The 25,544-nt window shown below is 38.2% G+C and overlaps 1 protein-coding gene across 5 annotated transcripts in view; it reads left to right on the top strand.

Moving 5' to 3' along the window:
• ryr2a (ryanodine receptor 2a (cardiac)) overlaps positions 1-25,544 on the top strand; it is a 273,470-nt gene that overhangs the window by 204,145 nt on the left and 43,781 nt on the right. For all 5 annotated transcript variants that reach the window (XM_062056398.1, XM_062056400.1, XM_062056401.1 and 2 more), the window contains 11 exons: positions 3,251-3,331; positions 3,406-3,494; positions 6,571-6,699; positions 7,350-7,454; positions 9,600-9,681; positions 12,437-12,595; positions 12,672-12,826; positions 17,277-17,492; positions 17,618-17,890; positions 19,940-20,146; positions 20,229-20,543. In XM_062056398.1, coding sequence (XP_061912382.1) covers positions 3,251-3,331; positions 3,406-3,494; positions 6,571-6,699; positions 7,350-7,454; positions 9,600-9,681; positions 12,437-12,595; positions 12,672-12,826; positions 17,277-17,492; positions 17,618-17,890; positions 19,940-20,146; positions 20,229-20,543 — 1,811 coding nt within the window. The remainder of the gene's footprint in view (positions 1-3,250; positions 3,332-3,405; positions 3,495-6,570; positions 6,700-7,349; positions 7,455-9,599; positions 9,682-12,436; positions 12,596-12,671; positions 12,827-17,276; positions 17,493-17,617; positions 17,891-19,939; positions 20,147-20,228; positions 20,544-25,544) is intronic.

The raw sequence follows: 25,544 nt of genomic DNA on the forward strand, positions 1-25,544 counted from the left end.
TATATATATATATATATATATATATATATATATATATATGTATATATATATATATATATTTATATATATATATATATATTTATATATATATATATATATATATATATATATATATATATATATATATATATATATATATATATATATATATATATATATATATATATATATATATATGTATATATACATACATATATATATGTATATATATTAGGGTTGTCCCGATACCAATATTTTGGTACCGGTATCAAAATGTATTTCGATACTTGTCTAAATAAAGGGGACCATAAAAAAATTGCATTATTGGCTTTATTTTAACAAAAAATCTTACGGTACATTAAACGTATGATTTTTATTGCAATCGAAGAACAATTTAGTCTATAAATAAAATAGTGAACATACTGGACAACTTGTCTTTTAGTAGTAAGTAAACAAACAAAGGCTACCAATTTGTCTGCTGACGTATGTAGTAACGAATTTTACAATTTTTCATTCTATTATCTTGTCAAAATTATAAAGGACAAGCTGTAAAAATGTATTATTAATCTACTTGTTCATTTACTGTTAATACCTGCTTACTTCTTGTTTTAACATGTTCTATCTACACTTCTGTTAAAATGTAATAATCACCTATTCTTCTGTTGTTTGGATACATTACATTAGTTTTGGATGATACCACAAATTTAGGTATCGATCCGTGTGCAGCTGGGATAGGCTCCAGCACCCCCGCGACCCCATAAGGGACAAGCGGTAGAAAATGGATGGATGGATCCGATACCAAGTAGGATCCAGGATACAGGATCATACATTGGTCATATTCAAAGTCCTCATGTGTCCAGGGACATATTTACTGAGTTTATAAACATAATATGAATTTTAAGAAAAGGAAAAAAGATTTTGTTACTTGGTATCATTACAGTGGATGTCAGGTGTAGATCCACCCATGGCATTTGTTTACATTTAGGCGCGCTAGCTTTTGTTCGCGGTGACGCCGGTGAGCTGTTGTATCCTCCTACGGAGTGTAGTGAAACCGGTTTAGCTATTCCTCGTCCTGCAGGGATGATACTTGTAAGAAACTCACTTTATTTGTCGCCATGGAGGCGAGAATTAGAAGTAGCTAAAACACTGCCGACTGCGGATGGATGTTCGCTGCTAGCTAGCGAGCCATGTCTTAGAGCAGTGATCCCCAACCACCGGGCCGCGGCCCAGTACAGGTCCGTGGTTTGATTGGTAACGGGCCGCACAAGAAATAAAAAAATAATATTTTTATTTTTTTTAATTGTTTTTTTTTTTTAATTAAATCAACATAAAAAACACAACCTACACTTACAATTAGTGCACCAACCCAAAAAACCTCCCTCCCCCATTTACACTCATTCACACTCATTCGCACAAAAGGGTTGTTTGTTTCTGTTATTAATATTTTTGGTTCCTACAATATATATCAATATAGATCAATACAGTCTGCAGGGATACAGTCTGTAAGCACACATGATTGTATGTTTTTATGACAAAAAAATAAATTTGTCCATGAGACAAATTTTCAAGCGTTGACCGGTGCGCAGTTACAAAAAGGTTGAGAACCACTGTCTTAAAGCACCTCTTCCTGGGGACATTTCAGTGTTATAACTTCACCTTCATCGTTAGTTTTTAAGCCAAAATGTGTCCATTCTCCCTTTTCTGTCTACACACATTGTCTGTTTGTAACTACTCCGTGATTGTGTCTTGTCCAACATGCTCCTCTGCTCGTTAAACCAACAATGACATGACGTGACGACGACGGGGTGTGGTGGACCGGTACTTTTTAGAGGCGGTATAGTACCAAATATGATTCATTAGTATCGCGGTACTATACCAATACCGGTATACCGTCCAACCCTAATATATATATATCAAAGTTTATTTATATAGCCCTTAATCACAAGTGTCTCAAAGGGCTGCACAAGCCACAACGACATCCTCGGATCCCACATCAGGACAAGAAAAAACTCAACCCAATGGGCACAATGAGAAACGGAGGGGACCGCAGATGTGGATGTCGAGTGGATCCGTAAAGTCGGCGCACCGTGATGCCCGTTTGAGTTTTGATTAATTGTGATTAATCACAGTAAATTACTGCATCATTGCATAATTTAAATTTACTTAAAAAGAGCCCAATATTTTGACACAAATGCAATCTTATTTTCAGAATGTCATATACAAACTTAAATGAATGTTATGTAATTGCTCCAAATTTAGTAACAAGTTTTATCTAAAGTCCCGTTTTGGTGTATTTGGAATTGAAATTTACCAGACAGCACACTAATCAGAGTCTCCTCACTCATCTTTGCACTGACATATGCATTGACAACCCGCGCCGCCTTTCAGGTAACCATCCGCATTTAAGGTAAACAAAAAATTGTGTGATGCACATTTCTTCATGAATAATGTGATAATTAGTTGTGATTACTAGTAATCGGATGCATTAATGCTTTAACTTTGACAGCCCTAAATTATTCCACGCTGGAAAATGGTTCATATAAATCGTTAAAAACCCACAATAATATGACACCCATACTTGGCCTGAGTGTATGTAAACTTCGAACCCCAGCTGTAAAGATACAATTATCTTTTTTGTTGCCATACTGTATTGGTGTGTACATTCATTTTGATATTAATATCTGAGCTCTCATTATTCTGAAATACCTTTCTTTGCATTTTATGCTTGGAAGCAGCATTTTTACCATGATGAATAACTATGACTTACCTGGTGTATTTGAAATTCATACTGAATTTACAGTGGTGGACATGTCTTTTCTTAAATCACACACAAAGTCCAAAAGAAAACTCTCTAATTTTATAAATGGTGTACTGTAAAATGCTGCTTTTAAAAGACCTAACCACCTTAAGGTGCTGCGGCTATTCACTGTTCATGCAAAAATATTAGTTTAATCTATATGAAATGTGTATTGGATACCATACATCCTTCAATTGATATTGTAGTTGTAGTATTTGTTGACACAATCTTCTCATCTGTATATTGCTCTCCTGTGTGCTGTCCGCTTTTGTTTTCAATATTACCTGACTTTCTTTGCTTTGTGTGTCTGTTTCTGAATATTTGTGTGATTGTACAATGCATTATCGTGTCAATTTGCATATGCCTATGTTCTTTGTGTACTTGGGATTACTTGTTCGTCTGCATGTGTCTTTCTGTATTCGTGTTTGTGTGTATACTTTATGTCTATGTGTGGGTTTCTTCCCTATGGGCCAGGTGAGAAGGTCATGCAGGATGATGAGTTCACCTGTGACCTTTTCCGCTTCCTTCAGCTACTCTGTGAAGGACACAACTCAGGTATGTCTGTGAATTTGCTGTTTGCCAGCAGACAACTATCTTATTAAAGTGCACATGTATATATCCCGTTACAGACTTCCAGGACTACTTAAGGACTCAAACAGGGAACAATACAACTGTCAACATAATCATCTCCACTGTCGACTACCTTTTAAGAGTCCAGGTTATCTTCATCTCTTTATTCTCTCGCCATCTTTTCCTCTTTAAAAAAACAATGTTTTTAGCATGGCATTATAATTATATTCTAAAGATCATACAGTGCAGATAGAATACAACAGAATACTGATGGAATTCAGATTTCACATGAGCTGCAAACCAGAGTGTGTGGGTGTGTATATTTGTTATCTATCTATCAATCTATACAGTACACACAACAATAATATACAACAAATACACTATTTTTTGTAACAATGACTTCACAACCCCTACCTTACCCTCTGGAGTTGGTGTGACAACACTACAGGGTTGTGTTACTGTAATGCTACACAATTTTATTGGTACTTCTACAGAAAAATGTTGTTATCCTACCACTCTACTATTTTTACTGCTATGATGAGAATGAAAAGATCATCTTGAATGATCTGGATAAACTGCCAGATACTACGAGTGCAACTGGAAAACAACTGATTGGTATCACGTCAGGCAGTGTCAGTGTTGTGGTTAGACGTGCAAAGTGATTTCCATTCACCTGACTCCCAAACAAAACTCCCATGCAAGAAATGATAAGAGTTAGAGATGTAACGGTATCAAAATCTCACGGTACGATGTTATCACGGTATTAAGGCCGCAGTACAATATTACTGTGGTATTCCCCCCCCCTCCCCCAAAAAAATTGCGTAAAAATGCCATTGTGTGTAAAATTAAGTGTCAGGAATGTTTAGGATAAACACACTTACTGTAATTGAACACAAACATAATGCTCAAATGTTCTAATCATAGTTATTATTACCAATGTGTATATACAAGTGTAAAACAATTACACCCCCCCCCCCCCCATTTTCTATCCGTTTTGTTGGGGGGGGTGTGGGTGGCATTCTGTCACGGCTGTGACAGAATGTGTTTTGTGTTAGTTCCTGTCCTGTGCTTTTATTTTGATGGCTCTTCCAGTTTTGTTAGTGTTTTCCCGTGGCTGCTTCACTTTTGTCACAGAGCATTTCCCCTCACCTGTTTTCTATTTGCAATCAGTTCTATTTACGTCGAGTGTGAGCCACCATTCTTGGTCGGGACATTGTTTGTTTGTGGATGTTTTCGATTCCTTATTCGTTGATTACCAGAGACAATTTTTTTCGATGCTTATTACATTTACACGCGTACGTGTGGATACCCTCTCCTCCAAATTTCCCGTAAGTGTTTTGCATTTTGTTTTGTTTTGTCATAGCCTCTGTGGTCAGAGCACTTCCCTGTTGCTCTCGCTTTTTGTTCATTTATTGATAAATACCCCTTTTACTTTACGCTGCTACCTCGTTCATCTGCATCCTTAAAATCACAACAACCTCCTGGGTCTCCCATGACGACGCGATTGTCATCGCTTGACAACTCCGAACTTGTCCCACCCATAGACAAGACAAAATTAAATATGATTGGATTACGTTTCTGTCAACCTTTTTGGCTCTTTTTATACTTAACTGTATTGTCAGTTAACTGTGTTATCGTCTTAGTCAACGTGCCTTTATTTTGATTAAATATCGTCCTACTTTTTCCTGCTCCGATCAAATAAATACCCTACAGCCCAGGGTGGGCATGGCTAAACGTTCACATTAGCATCTTTCAACTTTTAACTTCAGAAAAACAATGTCCTCTGTAGTGGGCATCTTTTTATGTCAGTTTGGAAAATGCTTATTCTCAGAAAAGTTAATCGACAATTTACCTTTTGTTAATGTAAAAACCTCACAAATTGATGCTTGGCATCCAATATATTTTCGGGGTGATGGTTTATCAAGTAGCTTCTCATATTACTTGTGTTCCTCGCAGTGCAGTGTCACCAAACTGTTGTATTTAGTAGTTTTTTAATAACAGAAAGAGACAGCCCCTTTTGTGTAAATGAGGGAGGGAGGGTTTTCTTGGGTTGATGCACTAATGGTAAGTGTATCTTGTGTCTTTTTTTTATGTTGTTTAAAATAAAAATAAAATAAATAAAAAAATTATAATAAAAAACTGTTGTATTTGTCCGCGCTGTTGCTGGCGTATTTCCTACTTAAAACATGGATAACAAATCCATTTAAACCACGAGTTGGTTCTATGTTACTGAAAAAAATGTAGGTCATAACATCACAACTTTTGATCGGCTTTATGTGTTGTCTTGGAAACGCTCCAGACGAAAGCGCCGACTTTGACTTGCAGTATACGCAGACCAAAGAGGTTGTGTTTTCACTAGGGTTTGTTTGTTCATAAAAGTTATGAATAGATTTGAATGGAAATTTCCGAAAATGTCCCCTTTACAACCTCCCACACACGGGATTTTGGGAGATTTAGTTTACTTTTCAGACCGGCCAATTCAAAAGTGGTAGAAAAAAACTACACTGACCAAGTTTTCATTTTATAGCGGTATTTACAATATTGTTGTATCCTTAATAAGAGTGCTCTACCCAAAACAGGGTATAGAAGAGTCTGCAACAATACAAGGAAACAGTAGAGGGAAGCACAGCAAAATAAAAGACATGAAGGCGGGTGGAAGTGACAGCGGCATTACAACCCTACTGTACATACAGTATATACAGTATGCTTCTGTAATTAAACTTATGTTTATAATTAGCTCTAATTCACACTGGACTAAGGTTAAAAAATAAAATACACCTACTGTACCTAAATGTTTTATGAATAGTTGCTGAAGGTTCCATAACAGTGGTCACAAACTCACTGGCCCATATTTTGTGGTCCTCTATTTGACCTCATAGTTTATTGTAATTGAGGCGTTAATAGTTTAATATATTATGATCTTGAATTCAACTAAAGACAGACAGCAACAAGAGTTGCAAGGGAAGAAGATGAACCAGGGTTTGGTCCACCAGCTGATCATGAAAAACTAGGACTAGCACTTAGGTCAGATAACAACACAACTGAAGTTCATATCAGGGAGGTAATTTCTGATAGTAACTCCTGTCCATGTTACACCTTCATTGCCATAGTGACTGTTGAAGCCTTCTGCTTTTTTTGTAATGACACTAAATCATTATATTTGTTGTATAATTGTGTTTTGTCTTTACTTCTTCTGCCGCTTACATTCCTCCTCTTGTTTTTAGGAGTCTATTAGTGACTTCTACTGGTACTACTCTGGGAAAGATGTCATTGATGAACAAGGGCAGAGGAACTTCTCAAAAGCCATTAATGTGGCCAAGCAGGTTTTCAACACACTAACTGAGTATATCCAGGTACAGCATTAAAATGACATGTATGAAAAATTTTGAAATATGAATTTATACATTCAGTAATCTCCATTATATTGGCAGCTTTTTATTTACCCACATTAGACTTAGACTTAGACAAACTTTAATGATCCACAAGGGAAATTGTTCAACACAGTAGCTCAGTTACAATGATGGAAAGGACAATGCAGGTATAAATAGACTAATATAGCTATAAAAAATCGAACATATATACGAATATATACATAATATGTGTACAGAGTAATTTATATACAGATATATTATATTATGTCTATAACATATATACAATACAAACCAATGACCATGTACAATATTACAGTATATACAGTCTATATGACAGCAGCAGCATAAAATGGAGAGTAGGTCCAGCAGGAAATAGAAAATAGACATTATAAACAAAGAGAAGTAGCTAACATGTCAGGTGTCAGGTAATAGGCAGATGTCATCTATTGCTGTATGGCGAGTGATAATACAGCTGGATGGAGTGTGGAATGTGGAATGAAGGAGTTGTCCTTTTATATCTAAATTGAAGCACAATTGTCTATTGTCATTTCAGTCCAACTTGTAATAAAATGTAAAATAAGTCTGATCTTTTTTTTAGTAAAATTTTTCCATTCTTATTGATAATGTTTCAGGGTCCATGTACCGGCAATCAGCAGAGTTTGGCACACAGTCGCCTGTGGGATGCAGTGGTTGGGTTTCTTCATGTCTTTGCACATATGCAAATGAAATTGTCTCAGGTAAGTTTAATAAGAAAATATAAAAAAATTCAATGATTTAATAATATGCAACATAATGATTGTATTTTAAAAATGTGATTTTTGCTCACCATATTGTATTTATTTATATTATTGTTTATTAATTTCTTATATTAATAATTTCTATTATCTTTGTTTATTGATTGGTAGCCAGGTGTATGACGTTTAAGCTACCAAATATGTTTCTTTGCTCTTTTCCACTTTATAGTGTATTATTTATTTATCTGGAATTAAATCATATACAATTTATGTATGATTTGCAGTTTATTTTATTTTATTTATTTTATATACATCTGTCCTGTCCAGCCGCTCAGGCAAATCATATTGTTAACGTAGATGGATATATGTGCTGTACAGGTTTACTTTACGAAAGAGATCTGTGGGATACTTCTATTGTTGCCCTATTTGTATTTCCCTTTATTAAATATTTGGATATATTTAGCGTTACTGACAGCCGGACCCGAGCAGAAAGGGATAGAAAGATAAAAAGAGGGGGTAAATTGTGGGGACAAGACAGCGAGAGATAAACAAAAACAACAACAACAGAACTACATCAGCAAATATGATATATACAAATATGATATCAGTAATTAAAAAGACAAATTAGTGAAGTAGATAGTAATAACACAGTGTTAACAATGAATATTATTGCATAACAATTTAGACAATGATAATACCAATAGAAATAACAATATTGATAATGAAAACAAATACTTACGTCTATTATCACTATCATGATTGCTTCAAATGCAACAATACATGAATGTAATTTATATTTGGATTACAAAAGAAAGGAGACAAAGGGGGCGGGGATGAGGAGCATACTTCAGTATATAAACCCTTTACATTGTAATGGTAAAAGTAGTTTACGGTTTAGCAGTTTGCCCTGTTTTATATGGATGTGTTTTTGTATGAGTGTGTTAGTGTACACATGTATGTATAAATATGTTTGCTGATGCATGTTTGTATGCATGAGTGTGTATATGTAAATGTCCATGTGTGTGTATGTATGTTTGTTTGAACAGTGAATTTGCATGTGAATGTATGTATAGTGTGTGTGTATGTATGCATGTATGGATGTATGTTTGTATGTATGTATTTGCATGCGTATGTACAGTGCAGAATGTACAGTATGTGCGTATATACATATGCATACTGTATGTACAGTATGTATGTATGTATAATACAGTAGGGCTGTCTTCGACTAAAGATTTTCACTGTCAAATCTCATTCGTTAGATTTTGCCCATTGTCGATGAACAGTCGACTCTGTGGTCTTGTTTTTTTAAGACAAATAAACGGTCGGTGAGGATATGTCGTAGTGTATACTAACTGATGACCAGGTGACAGTAATTCAATTAAATATACTTATTAAAGGAATACAGTTGTTTATTAAAGTGAACAAAACAAAGATGTCAATTGCCACCTTTTTCCACCTCGAACCACAGTTTGAGAGGACCTCAGCTCTGGCACAGTGCCAAGAAGACATCAAATGGAGGAAGTAAAAGTCGTAACAAAGTTTACGTATGTGAACCAGCAGGAGGATCATTACTTTTGCAAAACCTACACCTCAGAGGCCAGGCGGCGCATCCCAGTGCCTGCACATTGTCTAGTTTCTGGCAACGTTGGGATTTCCGCCGACCAGAGACGCTCAATGGCACGGCATGCTTTGTGTCTGCCAGCAGTGTGTCCCGACCATCCTCAGTCACTTGTGGAATGTAAAAACATCCTACCAACACTATCACTAAAATATCATTGTGTGCCGACAAATGTATTTGTATATAATACGTAATGGGGGAGGCCAAAACACGACCAGGTATTTTTAGACACGTGATGTCACACTAGGAAGCAGCTCCTGCTCTGAGAAAGGCAAAAGATGTATCTCTTCCTCCCTACAAAACGAGTTGTCTGCACACAATTTTTTTTTTTTAATATTTAAAGAAGACACACTTGCTGTACTCGCCTCCCTCCCACAAAGGAAGTTAAGGTCGGTTTATCATTTGGCGATTCGACGGCAGGGTTGACAGTTGAATCAGACTTCTCTGAACCAAATTGTTGACTATTTGAAGACAGCCCTAATAGTAACTATTTAAAAACATTAAAATGGGTTCATATTTATTTCCTTCAGGACTCCAGTCAGATTGAGTTACTGAAGGAACTGATGGATCTTCAGAAAGACATGGTGGTCATGTTGCTTTCTATGCTGGAGGGTATGTCGATCATCTGGTGTATTCTCCAATAGGGGTAATACAAAATATTAACATCGTTATGTAGGGTTGCGTTATCTCTTTCATGCTTAAAGGGGAACTGCACTTTTACGGGAATTTTGCTTATTGTGAACAATAATTATGAGTGACAAGAACAGACGTCTTTTAATTATTTTTATCTATTTTAAAGATGATAAAAAATGCTTGGATGATGCTGCAAATGGGAGTCACCGTTGATATGATATTTACCATATTTTGATCATTTTAATAATTTCTGGGACTGATTTCTTTCGGAAATTAATTTGTTTTCAAGGCAGCGCACGTCTGACTACTGGCAAGATGTGTGTTCCTACTTCCGAAATAAAACGCAAGTGTGTTCTAATCATGATTTGGTAACAGACAACAAAGACAACTATTTTTGGCCAAAGGAGGATTTACAACCTTATATTTTTTAAGCTAAATATACTGCTGCTTATAGAATCGAGCACAAAGCCGGGAGAGGGGGATGAAAGCGATTTTGACGCTTTAAATATGGAACTTGGAGCAAAGCCATTTCAACATTAATGGAGTGCTTGCCCAAAATCAATAGGAAACTTCCCCGGTCAGCTGGACCAGACGAACAACTGTCCATCGAGTGAGTCACTTTAATATCGATCATGATACATGCAGCACGTCATGCGTGTTGTTAGTACAACTACAGTACATACGCTGTCTGGCTAGCTCAGCTGTGTACAAACAAAATGTGAAATGCTAATACTTTACAGATACTGTAAAGTATTAGCATTACAGGTTACAGGTTACGGCCATGTTCATGTTTTTCAGACAGTACAAATTTGTGTCGTATCGCAGTGTTGTGTATTACAATCTCAAACGCGTTTTGTGTTGTTGTAGAAGCTAGCTTATCTCTTGCCGTGGTTAGCTTTTACGGCTAATACTGAAGCACGTCGGTGTGCTACTATGCCAGAAAAACAGTTCCTCAGTGTTCGCTCTTACAATAACAATGTCGCTACAGTTTGGTTCTTATACAGGTTACGGAACATAAATTAACTATTGTTGACGGTTTTTGAATGCATTTTTAAAGTGATTTAGAGGTAGAATTGATTCCTCCCATTAGCTGCATTGCTAGCCACCATGAACAAGCCGATTTTTACATGTTATAGAGCGAAAAAAACAAAAACCTTGTCTTCTTGTCTCTCATAATGATTGTGAACGAAATTCTCCAAAAAGTGCAGTTCCCTTTTAAGTAGTGATGCACAAGCATGAAGTTGATCAATTATGAAAGAGAAGGACAGGGAAGAACTTTTGATCACACTTTTTAATATCATGTAGCTCTCATATTATGTTCAATAAATACAGTGCAGAAAAGATTACACACATGACACCTCCCAAAATTACAAAATAATAATTTGAAGGTTTGTTTTCGTCACAACTTATTGTTCATATTCTGGATTTGTGTGCGACATACAGTATAAGTCACATTTTCCTTAACGTGTTGGGTAAAATTGACTGTCAAGTGCTCTATTGTACATTGCAAGAGTCCTTATTTCTTAAAAGGTGTGACAAATTAGTATTAATTTGTGCTCATCGTGAAAATATAAAATACTGCCTTTTTCTTGGATTTTGATACAGTTAACATTAAGACATTGCACATATTTCAACAACATTAAACTGCAAATGGTATTTTTAATTAAAAACCTGCATATTGCAAACAAATGATCATGTAGATGACGAGTTCATTTGTAAAGACAAATACATCCAGTTTTATATTTTTGTTATAGTGTAGCAGTTGCAGTGTTAAAAGAGTGGAACTGCATTGTTTTTTTAATCATTTGCCCATCGTTTACAATCCTTATGAGAAACAAGAAGACACATTTGTGGGGTGGTTTTTTTGCATTTAAATTGTAATAATTGGCTCATAGGTGGCGAGCAATGCAGCTAATGGGAGTAATAAATTATATCTCTAAATCACTTTGAAAATGCATCCAAAAACTGCTAACAATACTTAATTTACGTTACGCAAACTATATACTAACCAAGCTATAGCAACATAGTTATTGTAAGAGTGAACACTGAGGTACTGTTTATCTAGCGTAACACATCGCCTTACAACGGCATGCCAGCCACAGTATTAGCCGTAAGCTACCTTATGCGTCAGCACCTGAATGGCTTTTGAGTTTGTAATGTACAACACAATGCAATAAGACACCAATGTGTACTGACTGAAAAACATGAACAGTCATATTACAGTATTTGTAAAGTATTAGCCCACATTTCATGTTTTCTTTGTACACAGCTAGCTCAACAGCAAATATAGTTGTAATAACGAGCATGACGTGTTGCGTGTATCATGATCACTTACTCAATGACTTACTCGATGGACATTTGTCTGTTTGGTCAAGCTGGCAGTAGAAGTTTTTTTCAAGTTTATTTTGGGTGAGCACACCATTTATGTCGGCGTAGTTTGGCTCCAAGTTCCACATTTGCAGCGTCAAGTCATGCTGACCTCACTCTCTCCATTTTCGTCTGCTCCGACACATAATGATTGTTAAAAATAGGCAAAATGTCCCCCCAAAAATGCAGTTCCTCTTTTAGAAAAATAATATTTATCAGACCCCCAAGGGGATGGGTCAAATGCAGAGGACACATTTCACCACATCTAGTGTGTGTGTGACAATCATTGGTACTTTAATCTTTAATCTTTAATCTAAAGTTGGATGGATTTCAATTTAACTCTTCAAAAGCTGTTTTATGTTGACAGGGAATGTGGTCAATGGCACCATTGGAAAGCAGATGGTCGACATGCTTGTGGAATCCTCAAACAATGTAGAGATGATTCTGAAGTTCTTTGACATGTTCCTCAAATTGAAAGACCTCACCTCCTCAGATGCCTTCAAAGAGTATGACCCTGATGGAAAAGGCAAGTCTCATCACTTGTTTAATGAAGTCGATGTTAATCTTAACAATTATGAATTGATGAACAAATGTAATATTAGGCGTCATCTCCAAGAGGGACTTTCAGAAGGCTATGGAGAGCCATAAGCACTACACAAAGTCTGAGACAGACTTTCTTCTCTGCTGTGCTGAGACTGATGAAAACGAACTTCTCGACTATGGGGAATTTGTGGAACGCTTTCATGAACCAGCCAAGGTAAATTGATTGATGTCAATTGTATACATTATACAACGCTTTCATGAACCAGCCAAGGTAAATTGATTGATGTCAATTGTATACATTATACAATACGTACACATGTCACATTTATGCAAGTATTTTATTTGATCTTTTCATGGAACAGCATTGAAGAAATGATACTTTGATAAGATCCAATCATTGCACAGCTTTTATAATGTAAAAAAATAACTCAACACAGCCATTAATTAAACGACATATTGTGCACTGACTATTTTTATTGTATCAAAGTGTTGTTTCTTTAGTGTTGTTCCGAAAAAAGATATAATCAAATATCTTGTATATGTCACATTTCTAACAGGAAGTTTAATGCAAGTTTGTAAATTTGTAAAAACATTAATTTAATGTAGTAATAAGGGCTTGGCGATATGGCCTTTTATTAATATCTCGATATTTTTAGGCCATGTCACGATACACGATATATATCTCGATATTTTGCCTTAGCCTTGAATGAACACTTGATGCATATAATCACACCAGTATGATGATTCTATGTGTCTACATTAAAACATTCTTGTTCATACTGCATTAATATATGCTCATTGTAAACTTCCATGCAGAGAGGGAAATGACAACTAAGTAAATTTACCAAAACTGTATTTATTAAACAGTTATTAAGCAGTGGCACAAACATTCATGTAATTTCCAAAACAGAAAGTGCAAGGTTGTCAGAGACATTTTAAAACAAGCTATTAGTGCACTTGTGTGCATGATGTCACTAAGACGACATATCAAAACAACACTAAATTAAAGTGCACTTTTTGTACAGAACGCCACTACAATAGTTCAAAACAAATAAAGTGCACATTTGTGCATGATGTCACACAAGATATTTCAATAACTGTCAAATAAAAATTAGCTGCATAATAGGAAATCAAATAGTGTATGTCCTTCGCTATGTGGTAGGTTCCTGCGGACGTTATCTTCTGTTGTTGACTATTTTTTTCATACAGTGTTGATGTGGAAATTGTTGCTTCGGCATTTTGTTGGGTGGCGCCGGCCGGAGATGTTGACATGCGGAGTTTCAAGCACTCTTCATTCTCTAGCGGGTGACTTTTCAAATGATGATACAAATTGGCAGTGGTGCTACTTTTTGTAGCAACGCTTTTGCCGCATACTTGACATATTACGGTTGTCTGTTTAACATCTTCCCGCTTGAAGCCAAACTACCGCCAGACGATGGACCCCCTGCTGTTTTTCTTGGGAATTAATTCTTCTTCCTTCATTTGTTACCAGATTCGCACCTTCTCTCTCTCGTATTACCACTCGCACCGCCCCGCTAGCATCACAGCTAACTTTACCCATGCTGCTACCTGTCTGTTCCGCGAAAGCGTATGACGTTGCACGCACGACAGTATGTAACGTATGTAAGAAGGTGCGCTTGTTTTACGTCTCTGTGAGGAGAGACAAGAGTGAAAAGAGCCTGTAGTGTAATGCCCGCAGCTAAAGCAACTGTGTGAGAACGTATACTCGAATACTCACGATATTGTCATTTTCTATATCGCACAGAAACAAACCCGCGATATATCGAGTATATTCGATAAATCGCCCAGCCCTAGTAGTAATGTATATCCTACTGACAACCAAGAAAATTTATTTTTTTCAAATTTTGGTGATTTCCTTCCTTTTTGAGGCTAAAACAACTTGCTATTTAGAATTTTTGATTTTTAGATTTTACAGCATGTCCACATTAGCTACAGTACTCCAGGAAACAGTTTCTCTTCTTTCTGACGCAAAGGAACATCTTGCAACTGATTCACCGCATGTATGTTTTTCCTTGCAACCTTGGTTTAAGCACTTTAGTGAAGCTGCAGTCTACCATCTCTGGCTGTCCCTGCCCCCATATTTTCTTAACAATTCTTCTGGTTGTGGAATTATCTTTTCGATTGGTCTCTTATACTTTTCTTCGCTCTCCTCACCGTCATGTATTATTTTGCCGGTGTGGTAAGGGTCTCGGTAGTTCAGCAGGTTGTTTGCACGATGCCGTTTGAAGTCCAGGAACTGTTCTTTGCTGATTGTTAAACACTATGCTATATCAGACTTGTACTGCTTCCAAAAATTTGTAATCAAATCACATCAAAGAAATTAACAATCAGAGGAGAGGTCCATTTCTTGGTCCTGCTTATAATGCGATAGAAACTCAGCATGTGGTCACAGAGGTCCAATCACTGGAGGGAATACTTCGAAGACCTCCTCAATCCCACCAACACGTCTTCCTATGAGGAAGCAGTGCCTGGGAAATTTGTGGTGGGCTCTCCTATTTCTGGGGCTGAGGTTGCTGAGGTAGTTAAAAATGTCCTCGATGGTAAGGCCCCGGGGGTGGATGAGATCCGCCCGGAGTTCCTTAAGGCTCTGGATGCTGTGGGGCTGTCTTGGTTGACAAGACTCTGCAGCATGGCGTGGACATTGGGGGCGGTACCTCTGGATTGGCAGACCGGGGTGGTGGTTCCTCTCTTCAAGAAGGGGAACCGGAAGGTGTGTTCCAACTATCGTGGGATCACACTCCTCAGCCTTCCTGGTAAGGTCTATTCAGGTGTACTGGAGAGGAGGCTACGCCGGATGGTCGACACTTGGATTCAGGAGGAACATTGTGGTTTTCGTCCTGGTCGTGAAACTGTGGACCAGCTCAATACTCTCGGCAGGGTCCTAGATGGTGCATGGGAGTTTGCCCAACCAGTCTACATGTGCTTTGTGGACTTGGAGAAGGCATTCAACCATGTCCCTCGGGAAGTCCTGTGGGGAGTGCTCAGAGAGTATGGGGTAACGGACTGTCTGATTGTGGCGGTCCGCTCCCTGTATGATCAGTGTCAGAGCTTGGTCCGCATTGCCGGCAGTAAGTCGGACACGTTTCCAGTGAGGGTTGGACTCCGCCAAGGCTGCCCTTTGTCACCGATTCTGTTCATAACTTTTATGGACAGAATTTCTAGGCGCAGTCAAGGCGTTGAGGGTATCTGGTTTGGTGGCTGCAGGATTAGGTATCTGCTTTTTGCAGATGATGTGGTTTTGATGGCTTCATCTGACCAGGATTTTCAGCTCTCACTGGATCGGTTCGCAGCCGAGTGTGAAGCGACTGAGATGATAATCAGCACCTCCAAATACCAGCCCATGGTTCTCGCCCGGAAAACGGTGGAGTGCCATCTCCGGGTTGGGGAGGAGACCCTGCGCCAAGTAGAGGAGTTCAAGTACCTCGGAGTCTTGTTCACGAGTGAGGGAAGAGTGGATCGTGAGATCGACAGGCGGATCGGTGCGGCGTCTTCAGTAATGCGGACGCTGTATCGATCCGTTGTGGTGAGGAAGGAGCTGAGCCGGAAGGCAAAGCTCTCAATTTACCGGTCGATCTACATTCCCATCCTCACCTATGGTCATGAGCTTTGGGTTATGACCGAAAGGACAAGATCACGGGTACAAGCAGCCGAAATGAGTTTCCTCCGCCGGGTGGCGGGTCTCTCCCTTGGAGATAGGGTGAGAAGCTCTGCCATCCGGGGGGAGCTCAAAATAAAGCCGCTGCTCCTCCACATCGAGAGGAGCCAGATGAGCTGGTTCGGGCATCTGGTCAGGATGCCACCCGAACGCCTCCCTAGGGAGGTGTTTAGGGCACGTCCGACCGTTAGGAGGCTACGGGGAAGACCCAGGACACGTTGGGTAGACTATGTCTCCTGGCTGGCCTGGGAACGCCTCGGGATCCCCCGGGAAGAGCTGGAAAAAGTGGCTGGGGAGAGGAAAGTCTGGGCTTCTCTGCTTAGGCTGCTGCCCCCGCGACCTGGCCTGAGATAAGCGGAAGAAGATGGATGGATGGATGGACTTGAATCTTATGTTTTTCCCCCTAATTTGTGTTACTTTGCGGCACTTCTCACTGGCTGTACTGTGTGTGTGTTGGCGGTGGCGGCCCGCTCTTGCCTCCTTTGAGACAAAGATTGTGAATGACTGTGTTTAGTTAATTCCATTGTTAAACAAACACGCTCAGGTGCTGAGAGCGATTCACAAAGTCAGACGTCTTTCTCCATGTTTGAAGTGAGAGAACAACAAGTGTTAGGCTCAACAATTCTGATTGACTGTAATGCCGGTGACGGCGGAGGAAAAAAAAACTAAACCTAAGCCTCTTGCGGTTATTTACCGCACTAATTAAAACCCAGATGTCGATTCGATTTCGATTAATCGTGCAGCCCTAAATCACACATTGCGTGTCCATTGTTTTCTTTGGACTAATATTGAGCTAACAAAATTAGAAAAAAAGCAAAGAATAACACTTAAAATGCACACAACTTAGCACTTAGCACAGTAGCTAACATCCAACAACACACTATCAATTGTCTCAGTCTAAATGACAGACTATTTTAAGTATAGGAAAGGAGGAGTTATATTAACTGAGAGAAAAAAGAAAACTCTAACCTAAATTGTGATCTGAAAGGATATTGGCTTCAATGTGGCGGTTTTGCTGACCAACTTGTCGGAGCACATGCCTCATGACACCCGGCTACAGACCTTCCTGGAGCTGGCAGAGAGTGTTCTGAACTACTTCCAACCCTACCTGGGTAGGATTGAGATCATGGGCAGTGCCAAGCGGATTGAGAGAGTCTACTTTGAGATCAGTGAGTCCAGTCGAACACAGTGGGAAAAACCGCAGGTAATTGTGAAGTCATTTTTTTTAATTTATCAACTTCTTTTTTGGACACATTACTTGCTCGACTGATGTAAAATCTACCGGCAAATCCACTGTTATTATTTTCTTTCTTTCCTTTTTTATCCTAGGTTAAAGAATCAAAGCGCCAGTTCATCTTTGATGTGGTGAATGAAGGAGGCGAGAAGGAAAAGATGGAATTGTTTGTGAATTTCTGTGAAGACACCATTTTTGAAATGCAACTTGCTGCTCAGATGTCAGACATTGGCGAGCGCTTTGCGGTGAAAGAAGATAGTGAGCAAGACAATCCAAATGTGGAAAATCCTGAGATGGGTTTCTTCTCTTTCACCATGGTCCGCATGGCACTGATAGCTCTTCAGGGCAATGTCATGCTACTGATCAAGGTGTGCAATAGTATTCTGCTCTATATATTTATTTGTTTATTATTGGTGCACAATACATTATTTACAAGGAATCGAGGGATACACCAGATTTAGCTAACAGCTAATTTTCAACTGTTGTCCTTAACTTTGGCACTACCTGACATAAAATATACATGAGAGAATACAAATGGCACAACTACTAAAAACAATACAATCATGGCTTATGAACAACATTTACAGTATATTAACATAGAAAACTGTACAACACAAAACATACAAAAGACACATCTCACAGGAGCCCTCACACATCTACACACCTCTTCCACAATCACCTGTTAATCAAAAGGAGACCTACAGTATACAACCATCTACGTAATATCATCCAAAGGTTCAGAGAACCTGGAGAAATCACTGCACGTAAGCGATGATATTACGGACCTTCGATCCTTCAGGCGGTACTGCATCAAAAAGCGACATCCGTGTGTAAAGGATATCACCACATGGGCTCAGGAACACTTCAGAAAACAACTGACAGTAACTACAGTTTGTCGCTACATCTGTAAGTGCAAGTTAAAACTCTACAATGCAAAGCAAAAGCCATTTATCCATAACACCCAGAAACGCCACCGGCTTCGCTGGGCCCGAGTTCAACTAAGATGGACTGATGCAAAGTGGAAAAATGTTCTGTGGTCTGACGAGTCCACATTTCAAATTGTTTTTTGGAAACTGTGGACGTCGTGTATTCTGGAACAAAGAGGAAAAGAACCATCCGGATTGTTATAGACGCAAAGTTCAAAAGCCAGCATCTGTGATAGTATGGGGGTGTATTCGTGCCCAAGACATGGGTAACTTACACATCTGTGAAGGCACCATTAATGCTGAAAGGTACATACAGGTTTTGGAGCAACATATGTTGCCATCCAAGCAAAGTTAGCATGGACGCCCCTGCTTATTTCAGCAAGACAATGCAAAGCCACGTGTTACAACAGCGTGGTTCATAGTAAAAGACTGGCCTGCCTGTAGTCCTGACCTGTCTCCCATTGAAAATGTGTGGCGCAATATGAAGCGTAAAATACCACAACGGAGACCCCGGACTGTTGAACAACTTAAGCTGTACATCAAGCAAGAATGGGAAAGAATTCCACCTGAAAAGCTTCAAAAATTGGTCTCGTCAGTTCCCAAATGTTTACTGAGTGTTGTTAAAAGGAAAGGCCATGTAACAAAGTGGTAAAAATGCCCCTGTGCCAACTTTTTTGCAACGTGTTGCTGCCATTAAATTCTAAGTTATCGATTATTTGCAAAAAAAAATTTAGTTTCTCCGTTCGAATATTAAATATCTTGTATTTGCAGTATATTCAATAATAAGTTGAAAAGGATTGACAAATCATTGTATTCTGTTTTTATGTACGATTTACACACTGGTTTTGGGTTTTGTACATGATCAAAGCACTAAACAATAAAAATAATTTTAAACTTTTGGGAAAAGTCAAAAAACAGTAGTATAATCCATCAGGCAACTAAAGTGGTAAAGTGGTATCCATAATACCCCTGTGACCATGCAGATGTCATCTGTGAAAAAGATATCAAACCCTTACAGTATATGACTCTGAAATTTCTCCACATGTGACCGTGGTATAATAGACGTAATTTTTCAACCACATGTACATTGGCACAGTTAACTTTAACCACATGCTTCTTATTGACCTCATGTTATATTACTGTAGGTATCAGACAAAATGTATGTATTTCTACTTTCTCCAATGACAGACGAAACCGTGTTGGTTTTTGAGAACCTTCGAAATAGGCCCCAGACAATTGTTTTTTGAGAGTGGTGGAGGCCTTTGCCGTTTCTAGAGGGGATGGTCATTGTGCCAAACTTTGAAAATCCATGCTTTAAACCAAGATGTCAAACTCAAGGACTGGGGGCCAGATATGGCGCACCATAACTGAAGTGGCACATATGTTCATTGATAGGTTGGTGTCAGTGTGTGTCATACTTATTGGGCCTAAAATCAAAGCACTATTGTGATCTCAATAAAGTTAATTGGCATTTTTTATCTCTTAACTCAGGTGCTGTCCGTGAAGAGTTTGAGGAAGCAGATGAAGAAGATAAAGACTATGACAGCCAAAGACTTAGTGACAACCTTGGTTTCTTTCTACTGGTCAGCGCTGCAAGGCCTGCTCTGTATAGCGTATAGTGTGGTCCGAGGATTTTACAGAATTTTCTACAGTAGCTTCTTAGGAGCCAATCTAGTTGATGGGGCTAATGCCATAAAGGTACACAGCATAACTAAACGCAGCCTATCAGTAGATTAACAAATTCAAATAAAAACCTTTAACTAAAATGTTGCTTTTCTAGGTGTCCGCGCCACTGGCTAACATGCCTGACCCTACTCAGGACAAAGTCCGGGGCGATGACGAAGACAAAGACAGGAAATCATTTGACAGGACCTCAGTGAAGGAGGACCTGGCAGAATTGGCTATCAATACCAGCGACACCGAACTGCTTTCCGACATCTTTGGGCTGGATTTACGGCGAGAAGGAGGACAATACAAAATTACCCCGCACAACCCCTATGCCAGTCTGACTGAACTTCTCAACTCTCCGCTTCCTTCACCATCATTCTCAGCTGCCTCAATGGCGCCTCCCCCTGGGCTCCAACAAAAGCATCAGGTAGAGATCACGTCAGCTACTTGTATTTTCTCACCTAAAGTCTGGGTTATTTGACAGTACCAGCGCGCAATGGGAAGAGTTGGGTATTGGCGTGGCATGACTACAGGAGCCACTATTAATAATAACTACCTTGCACAATCAAAAGAACAATGTGAAATACGTTTAATGACAAAACCCAGTTGTGCTTCCAAAGTCATAGTCAAAAAAAGGAGCACAACATAGACGTGTCCTATATTAAAGTTATTAAGGATATTTACCTCTTTGAGGTAAACAGAAACTCTTACAACAATTATCATCCCTCAAATAGACAGTGTGCTTCAATTGTTTGCTGGGTACATCATATAATCATTCATGAGGGAGCTGGAAATCCCCACCCCCAAAAAATTCAGAGGGACTACCGCTTAAAAGTCTCCAAATAGCCAACCACCAATTGATGCTCTTCACAACCTGAAGCTTAACCTTTTTAGCCCTTCCCTACATATACAAACCCCGTTTCCATATGAGTTGGGAAATTGTGTTAGATGTAAATATAAACGGAATACAATAATTTGCAAATCATTTTCAACCCATATTCAGTTGAATATGCTACAAAGACAACATATTTGATGTTCAAACTGATAAAAAAAAAAAGTTTTTCAAATAATCATTAACTTTAGAATTTGATGCCAGCAACACGTGACAAAGAAGTTGGGAAAGGTGGCAATAAATACGGATAAAGTTGAGGAATGCTCATCAAACACTTATTTGGAACATCCCACAGGTGAAAAGGGAAATTGTGAACAGGTGGGTGCCATAATTGGGTATAAAAGTAGATTCCATGAAATCATTCACAAACAAGGATGGGGCAAGGGTCACCACTTTGTCAACAAATGCGTGAGCAAATTGTTGAACAGTTTAAGAAAAACCTTTCTCAACCAGCTATTGCAAGGAATTTAGGGATTTCACCATCTACGGTCTGTAATATCATCAAAGGGTTCAGAGAATCTGGGGAAATCACTGCACGTAAGCAGCTAAGCCCGTGACCTTCGATTCCTTTAGGCTGTACTGCATCAACAAGCGACATCAGTGGGGAAAGGATATCACCACATGGGCTCAGGAACACTTCAGAAACCCACTGTCAGTAACTACAGTTGGTCGCTACATCTGTAAGTGCAAGTTAAAACTCTCCTATGCAAGGCGAAAACAGTTTACCAACAACACCCAGAAACGCCGTCGGCTTCGCTGGGCCTGAGCTCATCTAAGATGGACTGATACAAAGTGGAAAAGTGTTCTGTGGTCTGACAAGTCCACATTTCAAATTGTTTTTGGAAACTGTGGACGTCGTGTCCTATATATATTTATATATATATATTTATACTTATATATATATATATTTATATATATATATTTATACTTATATATATATAATATATATATGTATATGGGGCAGCATGGTGGAGGAGGGGTTGGTGCGTCTGCCTCACAATATGAAGGTCCTGGGTTCGATCCTGCGCTCGGGATCTTTCTGTGTGGAGTTTGCATGTTCTCCCCGTGACTGCGTGGGTTCCCTCCGGGTACTCCGGCTTCATCCCACCTCCAAAGACATGCACCTGGGGTTAGGTTGATTGGCAACACTAAATTGGCCCGAGTGTGTGAATGTGAGTGTGAATGTTGTCAACTATCTGTGTTGGCCCTGCGATGAGGTGCCCCCCCCCCCCGCGACCCCGAACGGGACAAGCAGAATCTCTACAGAATGGATGGATGGATATATATATATGTGTGTGTGTGTGTGTGTGTGTGTGTGTGTGTGTGTGTGTGTGTGTGTGTGTGTGTGTGTGTGTGTGTGTGTGTGTGTGTGTGTGTGTGTGTGTGTGTGTGCGTGTGTGTGTGTTTGTGTGTGGTATATACATGTATATATACTCTGGCGACACTTTTCCATGGAGTGCATGTGTATGAATATATATAAATATATATATATATATATATATATATATATATATATATATATATATATATATATATATATATATATATATATATATATATATTCATATATATATATATATATATATATATATATATATATATATATATATATATATATATATATATATATATATTCATACACATGCACGCCACATGGAGCCCCTTTCCATGGAGTGCATGTGTATGAATATATATATATACATATATATATATATATATATATATATATATATATATATATATATATATATATTCATACACATGCATATATATATATATATATATATATATATATATATATATATATATATATATATATATATATATATATATATATATATATATATATATATATATATATATATTCATACACATGCACTCCATGGAAAGGGGCTCCAGAGTCTATTTAGCAAGATTGGCTAGCCATTATATGTGCTAGTGGGAGTGCAGGGAAGCAACCAAAGCAAAACAAAACAAAACAGGCGTCCACACCTGTTGCTGTTTAATAACAGTGGAGCAGTCTTTAACGCATGCCGAGGACTCCATGGAAGTAAAAAAGGTCAAACGAAGTGAACCAAGGCAACTGACTGCAGCAGCCCAGTAAAGATTGTTCATGCCGGCTAATGCCACTGAGTTCTGTTGATATTGCAGGTTATCACCCTCATTTAATCGTGGTAGCCAAAATAGTGATCGTAATTAAATTTTATTGTTAAGCAGCCCTATTGCAGATTATGACTTCATAAATGGGATTTTTACCTATCATTCACAATCCTTACATAAGACAAGACAAGAAAAAAAGGACATATGTTTTTCTTTTTTTATTAATTTGTAATATATGGCAAGTACGAGGTGGCTAGCAATGCAGCTAATGGGAGTAACCTATTGCACCTATAAAGCTCTGTAAAAACATCCAACAACCACCAACAATACCCCATTTACATGTCCTCACCTGCATGTTAACCAGTTATTAGCACAATTGTTATTATAGGCGCTAACGCCGGGCGGCGGCGTGATCACAGAGAGCTAACTAGCTTATGCAGCTTTTGACATACTGAGCCAGTGAGCTGCTGCATCGCCTCTCAGTTGCTAAAAGTTCATTTTAGACCATAAATTATGTAGGCTGACCATATACTGAAATCCCAAAAAGAGGACACATATATGCGTGCCAAGGCGGGCAGCACGCCAAGGCCGGGACTAGGTGAAAATTTGCCAATGATACTCGAACTTGCTTTATAAATAATATATTTGTTTAAATAAAGCATTTTTTCTCCTCTGTTGACAGCAGTGTTGGCGCTAGGAATTTTCAAAATGGGGTCCAAGGGACTCCATCAAGTCATTAAAATGGGGTACCACAGTAAATATTTGGGGTCCCACTTTTTTGTAAGCGTTTTGAAAACAAATGACAAATGTATGCATTATCCTGTTATATCTCACATTCTATATTGTGTTTTGGAAAAAGGTTGTCATAAACATTACTTAATTCATTTTAAAAAAATAATACAAAAGAAAACAAATGTGCATGCATATGTAAATGTATTCAGTTATAAACATTCATTCACTTTCTTCTTTCTTTCGAGGATCTAAACTTTACCACTGCTAGTAGTTTTTTCTATGTTTTTATTTAATAAGTTGTAGGTGTATTTATTTCAGTATAAAAGTGTAAAAAGTGTTTTGCTTCGGTCATGAAATGATGATAATGGTGTGCCAGGGCATACATACATTATATATTCAACACTTAAATCTCTGGAGTCTACATTAACTTCAGATCTATTCCTCATTTCAAAATGTTTTAGTTTTTTTATGTTGTTTTTTTGTTTGTTTGTTTTCTGCCCTTTTTTGTCAAACAAAACTGTTTTTTATGGCAAACACACAAAATATGCAAACATTTCCACCAAAAATATTATTCAAAGTGGAATATTTGATGTGAAATAATCGGAACCTTTGATAGGTCAATAATTCATAATAATATTGATTTTGATTCAATATAATGTTTTGAGCAATGACAGTTTGAAAGAAAAAATAACAGCTTTGTTTTATTTGTCAACATTGCAACTGTTTCTAAATTACATTTCACCTGTAAGCTTTTTTATTTCACTTTTGTTATGTTTTTGTTTATTTGTGGGCCTTTAAAACATTAGCCGTGGGCCGCAAATGGTAAAAAGAAAAAAAAGAAAAATCTGCGTCCTTTCTGATTTCAATGCGTTAAAAAGACACAAAAAGTACGTTAACGCCAACACTGGTTGACAGTATAACAAAATAAGTCACACTTATATTCTGTAACATTCACAGTTTTGGAAAAAAAGTGCAGAGGTAGAAATATTCAAAATAACCTCTTGTATATAATCTAAACATAAATAATGCCTCAAAACAACTTAATTAAATTTAAACAAAATACAGCAGGCGAGCTCTCGCCCTGCACAGCTGTTTTGTGCTTTGTAGTGTCGATATGGGCTTGTAGATCGTTGGGCCCTTTATTTGCTACAGATATATACGTTCCTGCTTTGCACACAGTGCATTCTGCTTTCCATGTGTCACGGCCAGGACGAAAACACAGATACTTTTCCCGCAAATCATCCGTGAAGTTGCATTTACGTTTCGGCTTCTCTCTTGTGTCCTGTCTGTCTCTCGACTGTCTCGCTCTCTCGCTCTCTGTCTCTGCCCCTCCCTCACCAATGTTGCTGCGTGCGCACACCTTCACAATTTGTTTTGTTTTTAACCCCTTCTTAACCCTGGACGTACATTAAAAATACACGCAACCCTAACTCAAAATACCGGACATTTGAGGCATTTAAGAAACCCCGCCCAGACAGCCCCGCAAAAGAGGACATGTCCGGGGAAAAGAGGACGTATGGTCAGTCTAAATTATGCCTCTCACTTGTATAGTACAAAGTTATGGCCATAGACCGAGAATTTGGTCAACTTTGACATTCGACTTACACCCAGAAATGGCGAGAAAAGCACATAAAGATGCTTGTTTCGGGGTTTTTTTTCATTTGTGTAGGTATTATGAATAATTGTTCATCTGAACGGGAAAAT

The sequence above is a fragment of the Entelurus aequoreus genome, linkage group LG08, assembly GCF_033978785.1.
Source record: "Entelurus aequoreus isolate RoL-2023_Sb linkage group LG08, RoL_Eaeq_v1.1, whole genome shotgun sequence".
NCBI classification, from domain to species: Eukaryota; Metazoa; Chordata; class Actinopteri; order Syngnathiformes; family Syngnathidae; genus Entelurus; species Entelurus aequoreus.